At 45.1% G+C, this 12420-nt stretch overlaps 1 protein-coding gene across 1 annotated transcript in view; it reads right to left on the minus strand.

Annotated features, from left to right (window-relative positions):
- mylk2 (myosin light chain kinase 2) overlaps window positions 1-12420 on the minus strand; it is a 255199-nt gene that overhangs the window by 87227 nt on the left and 155552 nt on the right. Inside the window, exons 4-5 of the mRNA XM_068048759.1 lie at window positions 8535-8644; window positions 332-473 (exon numbers count right to left, since the gene is read on the minus strand). Of these exons, the coding sequence (XP_067904860.1) occupies window positions 332-473; window positions 8535-8644 (252 nt within the window). The remainder of the gene's footprint in view (window positions 1-331; window positions 474-8534; window positions 8645-12420) is intronic.

A 12420-nucleotide genomic window follows, 5' to 3' on the forward strand; every position in this document is an offset into this window, starting at 1 on the left:
GTGCCTGGATGTGCTCCTCAAGTGCCATAACCTGCAGGACATTGGACCAAATGCAGGAAAGTGGGATGAGGCTGGGTGGCTCGTTTTTTAGCTGGCACAGACCGGATGAGCAAGTGCTGTAAACTTTCTATGTTTCTATGTTTCTTCCTGCACGGCAGGACGTGCAATGACACAGATGCCAGTTATTAAAGAATGTTGACCCTGACACACATTGCAGAATGTGGAAATGTTGTAAAATTATGGGATGCAACAGATTTTATCAAGTTCCTCTCAGTTCTGTGCTCGATATCAATCACTGTGAGCTGGCTTTGAGTAATTTTGAGGAATTTACCTTCAGGTCCAGGTGCAGTACGTACATGTGGTGCATGTAATAAATTCCCTCACAGATCTGTTTCACATACACCATTGCGTCCAGCTCTGTTAGACTGTAGCTTTCATCAACGATCCTTTCAAAGAGCTCCCCACCATCTAGACTGCAAGAGAAAACCCCAACAATCAGATTTCCTCCTTCACCATACAGTGCTGGATTAGTGAGAGAAGACTGGTTCAGACTCCTAGTGCAGGATATGACATCTGGTGACCAGCTGGCAGGTTGTTCAGCTGCACAGTCAGGTCGCTGTACAGTGAGTGCAGAGTTATAAATGCAACAGGAAAGAGCTGAATTTCCCAATGTGACGAGCCTCTCCTAGTGACTGAATCTTTCAGGAAAACACTGAATTTGCCCCGTTCAGTATATCAGTAAGGAAAGGTTGAGATACTGACTGCTGTGTTTAAATGAAAGTTTCAGAGCATGGATGAGTGAATCTGTTTGTATTTGCAGATGTGTGTGAGCTGTTATTCACAGATGTGAGAAAACTATTCCACATGTGTGCACAGCCATCTTTTATTGCCTTGAACTGAACGTTTGTTCAAAGGTGTCAGAGAAGACTGGGGTTTGTTGAGCAGTGCTTCATTGAGGGCAACTGAATCACAGCATCACAGAATTGTTACAGCACAAAAGGAGGTAATTCAACCCATCATGTCTGCACGGGCTCTCCGAGTGAGCAATTCGTTTAGTGCTATTCCCCTGTCTTCTCCCCATAACCCTGTACATTCTTCCTTTTCAGGTAACTATCTAATTCCCTTTTGAAAATGTGAAGTTGTTCACTTTGGCAGGAGGAATAAAAAAGCAGAGCATTCCTTAAACGGAGAACGCAGAATTCCGTGTGCAAGTGCATGAGTCACAAAAAGTTAGTATGCAGGTACAGCAAGCAATAAAGAAGATTAATGGAATGCTATCAAAGAACAAAGAACAAAGAACAGTACAGCTCAGGAACAGGCCATTCGGCCCTCTAAGCCTGCGCCGATCTTGATGCCTGCCTAAACTAAAACCTTCTGCACTTCCGGGGACTGTATCCCTCTATTCCCATCCTATTCATGTATTTGTCAAGATGCCTCTTAAACTTCGCTATCGTACCTGCTTCCACCACCTCCCCCGGCAGCAAGTTCCAGGCACTCACCACCCTCTGTGTAAAGAACTTGCCTCGCACATCCCCTCTAAACTTTGCCCCTCGCATCTTAAACCTATGTCCCCTAGTAACTGACTCTTCCACCCTGGGAAAAAGCTTCTGACTATCCACTCTGTCCATGCCGCTCATAACTTTGTAAACCTCTATCATGTCGCCCCTCCACCTCCGTCGTTCCAGTGAAAACAATCCAAGTTTATCCAAACTCTCCTCATAGCTAATGCTCTCCAGACCAGGCAACATCATGGTAAACCTCTTCTGTACCCTCTCCAAATTCTCCACGTCCTTCTGGTAGCATCCTTTAGTATGAGAGGAATTGAAAATAAAAGTAAGGATGTTACGCTTCAGTTATACAGGGTATTGGTGAGACCACATCTCGAATACTGTGTGCAGTTTTGGTCTCTTTATTTAAGGAATGATGTAAGTGCGTTGGAGGCGGTTCAGAGGAGGTTTACTAGATTGATACCTGGAATGAGTGGGTTGTCTTATGAGGAAAGGTTGAACAGACTGGGCTTGTTTTCATTGGAGTTTAGAAGAGTGAGGGGAGACTTGATTGAAGTATATAAGACACTGAACGGTCTTGACAAGGGTGGATGTGGAAAGGATGTTTCCTCTTGTGGGTGAGTCCAGAACTAGGGGGCACGGTTTTAAAATTGGGGGGTTGTCCTTTTAGGGCAGAGATGAGGAGAAATGTTTTCTCTCAGAGGGTTGTGCGACTTTGGAATTCTCTTCCTCAGAAGGTGGTGGAGGCGGGGTCATTGAATATTTTTAAGGTGGAAGTAGGTAGATTCCTGTTAGGCAAGGGAATCAAAGGTTATTGGGGGTAGATAGTGTGGAATTCAAGCCAGAAACAGATCAGCCATGATCTTATTGAATGGCAGAGCAAGCTCGAGCGGCCGAATGGCCTACTTCTGCTCCTAATTCGTATGTTTGTATGAATGCCTCGATTGAACCTGCCTCCACCGCACTTTCAGGCAGTGTATTCCAGATCCTAACCACTCGCTGTGTGAAAAAACTTTTCTTCATGCCACCATTGCTTCTTTTGCCAATTACCTTAAATATGTCCCCTCTCATTCTTGATCCTTTCACGAGTGGGACCAGTTTCTCCCTGTAAACTCTGTCCAGACCCCTCATGATTTTGAATATCTCTATCAATCTCTCTTCTCCAAGGGAAAACAGTCTATCCTTATAAATGAAGTTCCTCATCCCTGGAGCCATTCTCGTGAATCATTTCTGCATTCTCGCCAATGCTTTCACATCTTTTCTTAAATGCGGCACTGTTATGAAGGTGCTCCATTTTTATAATGTTTTGGAGGACTTGCGTTAAAGATTATGGACATTGGTTCATTTGGAAAACTGAAAAGAGTCCATGGATGTGGTTTTTATTTTACAAGTATCACTGGGAAGACACTTGAGGTTTTGTTTGAAAACAAACCTTTATTGGATGTCACATGCCTTAAGCGAAATAAACAATAGAAGCCTTGGTGACTCGGAAGAGTTGTTTACAGAGAAGTGATGTCAAGATCTATGATGGTCAAGAGTTGGTTTCACTTTTGGGATGCTATTTTGATTCAGTTGTGGTTTGGACTGTTTTGAAGGCAGTTGGAGGTCAGCCTGCCAAGAGAGAAGCACCCAGCTCGCCTCTTTCCTCCTGTCTCTGGAAAACCCTGCTTATTCAGTGTCTGAAACCCATTTCTCCTGGAAAGCCTGCCAGACTAATTCTCAACATCTCCAGAGCGAACTGCTTCTGAAAAGATCTCAGTGACCTGTCTCCATGCACCTGGATGCCACACCAAAGGAAAACTGATATCCTTCCATATCTTCTACTTTTCCTTCAAGAATTAAGAAGTATTTGGCCAAAGTTTTTTTTTTGTCTTTTTGTAAGGTGAATCTCTGCAGAGAAAACTTCTTTATTTCTTATCTAACCAGTGTGTGCGTGAGTGTTGGGCATCTAGAAGGGAATATCTATTTGCATTCACATTTTAAACAGTGTGTTAATGCTTTGCAACTTCACTGGATAAGTCTTGGTTTATAATAAACTGACAATTTTGTTGTTTATTAACAAAACCTGGTTGGAGTCTTTTATTCTGGGATAAAGAGTAGAGCATATGAATGGCCGATTTGGTAACTGGGTAAACATTTAAATATATGCTGTGACCTGTGGAGAAGTGGAACTAGAGAACATACGAATGTACATATGAACATACGAATTAGGAGCAGGAGGAGGCCACTCGGCCCCTTGAGTCTACTCCTCCATTCAATAAGATCAGGGCTGATCTAATTGTAACCTCAACTCCACATTCCCACCTACCCTCGATAACCTTTCAACCCCTTGCTTATCAAGAATCTATCTACCTCTGCCTTAGAAATATTCAAAGATTCTGCTTCCACCGCCTTTTGAGGCAGAGAATTCCAAAGACTCACGACCCTTTGAGAGAAAACATTTCTCCTTAAATGGGCGACCACTTATTTTTAAACAATGACCCCTAGTTCTGGATTCTCCCACATGAAGAAACATCCTTTCCACATCCACCCTGTCAAGACCCCTCAGGAACTTCTATGTTACAATCAAGTCGCCTCTTACTCTTCTAAACTCCAGCAGATACAAGCCTAGCCTGTCCAACCTTTCTTCATAAGGCAACCCGCCTATTCCAGGTATTAGTCCAGTAAATCTTCTCTGAACTGCTTCCAATGCATTTACATCCTTCCTTAAATAAGGAGCACAATACTCTACACAGTACTCCAGATGTGGTCTCACCAATGCCCTGTATAACTGAAGCATAACCTTCCTACTTTTGTATTCAATTCCCCTCACAATAAACGATAACATTCTATTAGCTTTCCTAATTACGTGCTGTATCTGCATATTAACCTTTTGCAATTCTAGCACTAGGACACCCAGATCCCTTTGCATCTCAGAGCTCTGCAATCTCTCATCATTTAGATAATAAGCTTCTTTTTTAATTTTCCTGCCAAAATGGACAATTTCACATTTTCCCACATTATACTGCATTTGCCAGATCTTTTCCCACTCACTTAACCTATCTATATCCCTTTGTAGCCTCCTTATATCCTCTTCACAAGTTACTTTCCTACCTATCTTTGTGTCATCAGCAAATTTAGCAACCACACATTCAGTCCCTTCATCCAAGTCATTTATATAAATTGTAAAAAGTGGAGACCCTAACAATGATCCCTGTGACACAACACTCATTGCATCTTGCCAACCAGAAAATGACCCATTTATGCCTACTCTTTGTTTCCTGTTAGCTAGCCAATCTTCTATCCATGCCCCCTACACTATGAGCTTTTATTTTCTGCAATAACCTTTGATGTGGCACCTTATCAAATGCCTTCTGGAAAGACAGTGCACTCCACTCACCTTGGTCGTAACATTGGGTGCTCGTCCGGGATAACCCAAAGCCAACGACGTGCAATTGTAAGTGGAGTAATAAGAATTGAAAAGGGGGAAATGAAAAAACAGGTTTCTTGTGCATTAGAGTAAAGTTTACATTACTGGAATGGCTTTGTCAGTTCTGCGACCTTTCTGGGGAAGGAGGATTTATGCCTGAGTGATTAACCAAGGATAGGCTAAAGGAATTGGCAGAAAAGTTGGAGTTAGAGTTAAAACCAGGGGCTAATAAAGCAGATATAATTGAGGTAATAGCATAGGATTTGAAGTTGGAAGAAGGAAAAGGCAATCCAAATGATAATTCAGTTGAATTAGCTAGAGTTCAGTTGCAGAAAAAGCAGCTTGAACTTGAAAAATAAAAATAAATGAAAAACTTGAACTTGAAAGAGAAAAAGAAAGGGAAAATGAAGAAAGAAAGGAAAAGGAAAAAGAGACAGCATTTCAAAAGGAAAGAGAAGACAGGCAGGAGAGAGAAAGGGAGCAAGGAAGGGAATTTGTATTAAAAAAGCTGAAACTAAAACAAAAGGTTGGCTTTGATTCCAGTGAAAGTTCTGAGGAGGAACAATCTGACTTGAACCCAGGACCCAGTGGGGAGCTGTTTAAATTTGTGCAAGCCCTCCCGAAGTTTGAGGAGAGGGACATAGAGGCATTTTTCATTTCTTTCGAAAAGCTAGTTTAACAGATGAGGTGGCTGCAGGAAAGCTGGACATTGCTTATGCAAAGCAGGTTCATGAAGTCATGCAAGGCAGAGCTCATGAAGTTTATGCTATGCTTTCTGAGGAGGTTTCTGCAGATTATGAGATGGCAAAAAAGGCTATTCTTGCTGCTTATGAGTTAGTCCCTGAAACTTATATAGAATTTGAGAGGGTAAAGCAAATTAGCTTTGATCACTGGATGCGGGCACTAAATAATAAACATAATAAACAAAATAAAATAAAATAAAGATAGAGGCCATGTACGAGACCTTTAGGGAAATAATTCTCCTGGAATAATTTTAAAAAATCACTCTCTCTGTTAGTACGAACCCATGTAGAGAACCAAAAGTTTCAACAGCCTGGCAGGCAGCTGAAATCGCTGATGATTATGAGCTTGTTTACAAGCCAAACCCTTTGTCTGTCTTCTCCACAAACCCAAGAAGGGTAGAAGGTGCCTTTTGGAAGTCCTTGTACACCGCATCAACAACATTACCCTCATCAACCTTCTCATTTACACCTTCAAAAAACTCCAGCAAGTTAGTTAAACACAATTTTCCCTTAACAAATCCATGCTGGCTTTCCTTAATTAACCCGCATTTGTCCATGTGACTATTAATTTTGTCCCAAATTATTATTTCTAGAAGTTTCCCCACCACCAAAGTTAAACTGACTGGCCTGTAGTTGCTGGGCTTATCTTTACATCCTTTTTTGGACAGGAGTGTAACATTTGCAATTCTCCTCTGGCACCACCCCTGAGTCTAAGGAAGGCTGGAAAATTATGGCCAGTGCCTCTGCAATTTCCACTCTGACTTCCCTCAGTATCCTTGGATGCATCTCATCTGGTCCTGGGGCTTTATCAACTTTAAGTATAGACAGTCTATCCAATACATCTTCTTTTAAAGGTATATTTCTCAGCAAGCATAATCAATACATTCCTACGATCAGCAGACTAAACAGACATGATTTTAAATGAATTAAATTAATTAAGAGGAATTAGGGAGGAAGAATGACCTCTACAACATTTTTTGGGAGGAAAGCAATGCAGGTAATATTGGATCATGTGAAATATGGTAAAAGAGTGGTCAGGGCACGTTATAGATTTCAATAGTCTCTAGGGTTAGCACCATCCGCCTCTCCTGTAAGCTGAACCATGTTGCTCACAATCAGCAATGCACTTTCACTACCCAGTACTGGAACACTAGTGTAACGCTGAGACCTCTTGTGATATGAACTGGATATCATGATCTTTACACGTGGTTTCTCCACACTTCTATAATCATTCACTGATTCACAATTTGATGAAACACATTGTAAAACTGCTCTTTTTTGCAGTCAGTTAGTGAACATATAGAAACAATTCTGATATCTCACTTGAATACAACTTCACTTCAGTCCCTCACAATAAATAAGAACAATATGCTACATTGACCTAAAACCACAATTCTCATTTCCTGGGCGCACTCCAAGAGCTGATTAGCTATCTAAGCCTAGGCTGCCCTTTTTTTGGAAGGGAGGCTTACTTCCTTCCTGCCTTGGCACTAACCTTCACTTTTCTTTTGTTGTCCATCTTCATAGCTAATGGAGGCTGCCCTCTGACCCCCTCCCATCCGGCGGTGGGGGCGGCGGGGTGAGTGCGGGGAGGGGGGGGAGTGATGCTATTGATCAGTAGAACTGGAAATGAAACTGGAAACTCCCACCCTCTCCCAGATGGAACCTTGGCCAGACCAGCTCATGCTTGGTACACACAACTAAATTTCCTCCTACCCAGAATGTGAAAACCTCCTGGAAACCTCTGAACCAGAACAAATCCCCTGTTGGCCCAGATGATTCCAGTTTACAGTCTGAATGTCTGCTCATTAATATACTGCTCCCTTCTATAGTCCCAGTGTCTCCAGTATGTGGTATGTGTAATGTGAGGTGGCTTATGAACCTTTGAGAACTCACTTGAATTCAAAAGCTATGCTTCAACATAAATCATATGGAAAATCTTTCCATGGAAACATGGTTAAGAATTCCAAAAGGGGCAAAAAAAGAATAAATAAAAGTTGAGCTGCAAAACACAACAGTAAGAAAATCTTTCAACATTAAGAGGGCAGTCAGAAAATGGCGAGTACCGTAGGCTTTAAGAATAGAGCTATAGAATACAAAAGCATGGGAGTTATGCTAAAACTTTAAAACATAAACTGGTTAGGCTTCAGCTGGTGTATTGTGTCCAGTTCTGGGCACCACACTTTAGGAAGGAAGTCAAAATCTTGGAGAGGGTGCAGCGGATGGTAGCAGGGAAAAGACTTCAGTTGGTTGGATAGGTTGGAGAAGCTGGGGCTGTTCTTGGAGAAGAGAAGATTATGAAGAAATTTGATAGAGGTGTTAAAAATGAAGAAGGGTTTTGATAAAGTAAATAAGAAGAATATTTTTCCAGTGACAGGACACAGATTTAAGGTGACTCACAAAAGAACCAGAGGTGAAATGTGGATTATTTTTCACAGTGAGTTGTTGTGATCTGCGATGCACTGCACTGCTGGAAAGGGTGGTTGAAGCAGATTCAATAGTAACTTTCAAAAGGGAATTGGAGAAATACTTGAAGGGAAAAAAATAAAGGGCAATGGGGAAAAAGCAGGTCAGTGATTGGATAACTCTATCAGAGAGCTGGGAGAGGTGTGATGGGCCAAATGAACCTGTTCTGTGCTGTATCATTCTATGATTCGATATACATGGAGCTGAAACAGTGTGTCCACAGTCAGTAAATGTTCTGAACAATTACTGTCTCCTAGTAATCACAAGAGAACATATGACGAATATGCACTCACAGATGTGTAGTGCACCCATTCACACCCATACAGACACTCAGAGGCAGTTTATGCACAATCGACAAACTGACACACACTGCACTGTGATTTTACCATCAGTGTAAGTAATACTCACTATTCCATCACAAGAATCATTTCATTCCGGGTCTCAAAGGCATCATAGAGTTGAATGAGATTCACATGGTTCAGCAAATTCATCACCTGCACCTCATTGCTGATAGTCTCCTGAGGGGAGGAATGGAGAGCAATCAACAGGAAGAATTCAACAGCTTTCCTTTACCTGCTGGATAACCAATGGAAATTGCTCAGTGAACTATCTGCAAAGTCTGAGATTTTATTGTCAACAAAAGCGAAACAGCAAATACGATCAAACACAAAAAAGCCATTTTAGTCACATTTGAGACTTCAGAGCTGAGAGTCTGAGAGAGAGAGAAGCAACAGACTGAGAGCTGACAAATTGATGGACGATACTGAGTGACTGACTGACGAAGAGTGAGAGAGCTGACACACTGAATGAGAGAGAGCTGACAGACTGAGAGGGAGACTGAGAGGGAGAGCTGACAGACTGAGAGGGAGTGATGACAGATTGAGAGGGAGTAAGCTGACAGACGAAGAGGGAGAGAGCTGACAGACTGAGAGGAGAGAGCTGACAGACTGAGAGGGAGTAAGCTGACAGACGAAGAGGGAGAGAGCTGACAGACTGAGAGCAAGACAGCTGACAGACTAAGAGGGAGATACTGACAGAATGAGAAGGAGAGAGCTGACAGACTGAGAGGCAGAGATGACAGACTGAGAGGGATAGAGCTGACAGACTGAGAGGGAGAGATGACAGATTGAGAGGGAGAGATGACAGACTGAGAGGGAGAGATGACAGATTGAGAGGGAGAGATGACAGATTGAGAGGGAGAGCTGACAGACTGTGAGGGAGAGCTGACAGATTGAGAGGGAGAGCTGACAGACTGTGAGGGAGAGATGACAGATTGAGAGGGAGAGATGACAGATTGAGAGGGAGAGCTGACAGACTGTGAGGGAGAGCTGACAGATTGAGAGGGAGAGCTGACAGACTGAGAGGGAGAGATGACAGATTGAGAGGGAGAGATGACAGACTGAGAGAGAGAGATGACAGATTGAGAGGGAGAGCTGACAGACTGTGAGGGAGAGCTGACAGACTGAGAGGGAGAGATGACAGATTGAGAGGGAGAGATGACAGACTGAGAGGGAGAGATGACAGACTGAGAGGCAGAGATGACAGATTGAGAGGGAGAGATGACAGATTGAGAGGGAGAGATGACAGACTGAGAGAGAGAGATGACAGATTGAGAGGGAGAGCTGACAGACTGTGAGGGAGAGCTGACAGACTGAGAGGGAGAGATGACAGATTGAGAGGGAGAGATGACAGACTGAGAGGGAGAGATGACAGATTGAGAGGGAGAGCTGACAGACTGAGAGGGAGAGATGACAGATTGAGAGGGAGAGCTGACAGACTGTGAGGGAGAGTTGACAGACTGAGAGGGAGAGCTGACAGACTGAGAGGGAGAGAGCTAACAGTCTTGGAGGGAGAGCACTGACAAACTGAGAGGGAGATTAAAGACAGACATGGAGGGAGAGAGCTGACAGAGTCAGAGGGAATGAGCTGGCTGATGGAGGGTAAGAGAGATGACAGACTGTGAGGGAAAGCTGACAGACTGAGAGGGAGAGAGCTGACAGACTGTGAGGGAGAGCTGACAAACTGAGACGGAGAGCTGACAGACTGTGAGGGAGGGCTGACAAACTGAGAGGGAGAGCTGACAGACTGAGGGAGAATATTGCCAGTTAGAGGGAGGGAGCTGACAGATTGAGAGCAAGACAGCTGACAGACTGAGTGGGAGAGAGCTGACAGAATGAGAGGGAGTAAGCAGAGACGAAGACGGAGAGAGCTGACAGACTGAGAGGAGAGAGCTGACAGACTGTGAGGGAGAGAGCTGACAAACTAAGAGGGAGAGAGCTGACAGACTGAGAGGGAGAGAGCTGACAGACTGAGAGGGAGAGAGCTGACAGACTGAAAGGGAGTAAGCTGACAGACTAAGAGGGAGAGAGCTGACAGAACGAGAGGTGAGTGCTGACAGACTGAGAGGGAGAGAGCTGACAGACTGAGAGGAGAGAGCTGACAGACTGAGTGGGAGAGAGCTGACAGAATGAGAGGGATTAAGCTGACAGACTAAGAGGGAGAGAGCTGACAGACTGAGATGAGAGTGCTGACAGACTGAGAGGGAGAGAGCTGACAGACTGAGAGGGAGAGAGCTAACAGACAGAGAGGGAGAGCTGACAGACTGAGAGCAAGACAGCTGACAGACTGAGAGAGAGAGAGAGCTGACAGACTGAGAGCAAGACAGCTGACAGACTAAGAGGGAGATACTGACAGACTGAGAAGGAGAGAGCTGACAGACTGAGAGGCAGAGATGACAGACTGAGAGGGGGAGAGCTGACAGACTGAGAGGGAGAATACTGACAGACTGAGAGGTAGTGAGCTGAGAGACTGAGGGGGTGAGAGCTGACAGACTGAGAGGGAGAGAGCTGACAGACTGAGAGCAAGCCAGCTGACAGACTGAGAGGGAGAGAGCTGACAGACTGAGAGGGAGAGAGCTGACAGACTGAGAGGGAGCGAGCTGACAGAATGTGAGGGAGAGAGCTGAGAGACTGTGAGGAAGAGCTGACAGACTGAGTAGAGAGAGCTGACAGACTGAGAGGAGGGAACTGACAGACTGAGGGGAAGAGAGCTGACAGACTGAGAGGGAGAATACTGACAGACTGAGAGGTAGTGAGCTGAGAGACTGAGGGGGTGAGAGCTGACAGACTGAGAGGGAGAGAGCTGACAGACTGAGAGCAAGCCAGCTGACAGACTGAGAGGGAGAGAGCTGACAGACTGAGAGGGAGAGAGCTGACAGACTGAGAGGGAGAGAGCTGACAGACTGAGAGGGAGCGAGCTGACAGAATGTGAGGGAGAGAGCTGACAGACTGAGAGCAAGCCAGCTGAGAGACTGTGAGGAAGAGCTGACAGACTGAGAGGAGAGAGCTGACAGACTGAGAGGAGAGAGCTGACAGACTGAGTGGAGAGAGCTGAGAGACTGAGGGGAATAGAGCTGATTGACTGAGAGAAAAGAGAGCGCTGCGAGACTGAGAGGACAGATCTGAGAGACTGAGAGGGAGAGAGCTGACAGTCTCAGAGGGAATGAGCTGGCAGACGGAGGGTAAGAGATCTGACAAACTGAGAGGGAGAGAGCTGACAGTCTGTGAGGGAGAGCTGACAGACTGAGAGGGAGAGCTGACAAACTGAGACGGAGAGCTGACAGACTGTGAGGGAGGTCTGACAAACTGAGAGGGAGAGCAGACAGACTGTGAGGGAGAGCTGACAGACTGTGAGGGAGAGCTGACAAACTGAGACGGAGAGCTGACAGACTGTGAGGGAGGGCTGACAAACTGAGAGGGAGAGCTGACAGACTGAGAGGGAGAATATTGACAGTTAGAGGGAGAGAGCTGACAGACTGAGTGGGACAGAGCTGTCAGACTGTGAGGAGAGAGCTGACAGACTGTGAGGGAGAGGTGACAGACTGAGAGGGAGAGTACTGACAGACTAAGAGGGAGAGAGCTGACATAGTGTGAGGGAGATTACTGACAGACTGAGAGGGAGAGAGCGGACAGGCTGAGAGGGAAGGTGCTGGCAGACGGAGGGTAAGAGAGATGACAGACTGTGAGGGAGAGCTGACAGACTGAGAGGGAGAGAGCTGACAGAGTGTAAGGGAGAGCTGACAAATTGAGAGGGAGAGAGCTGACAGACTGAGAGGGAGAGAGCTGACAGACTGAGAGGGAGCGAGCTGACAGAATGTGAGGGAGAGTGCTGACAGACTGACAGGCAGCGAGTTGACAGAATGTGAGGGAGAGCTGACAGACTGAGAGGGATAGCTGACAGACTGAGAGCGAGATTCCTGACAGACTGAGAGGGAGAGCTGACAGACTGAGAGGGA

Source organism: Heterodontus francisci, chromosome 16 (assembly GCF_036365525.1).
Source record: "Heterodontus francisci isolate sHetFra1 chromosome 16, sHetFra1.hap1, whole genome shotgun sequence".
In the NCBI taxonomy this organism is placed as follows: domain Eukaryota; kingdom Metazoa; phylum Chordata; class Chondrichthyes; order Heterodontiformes; family Heterodontidae; genus Heterodontus; species Heterodontus francisci.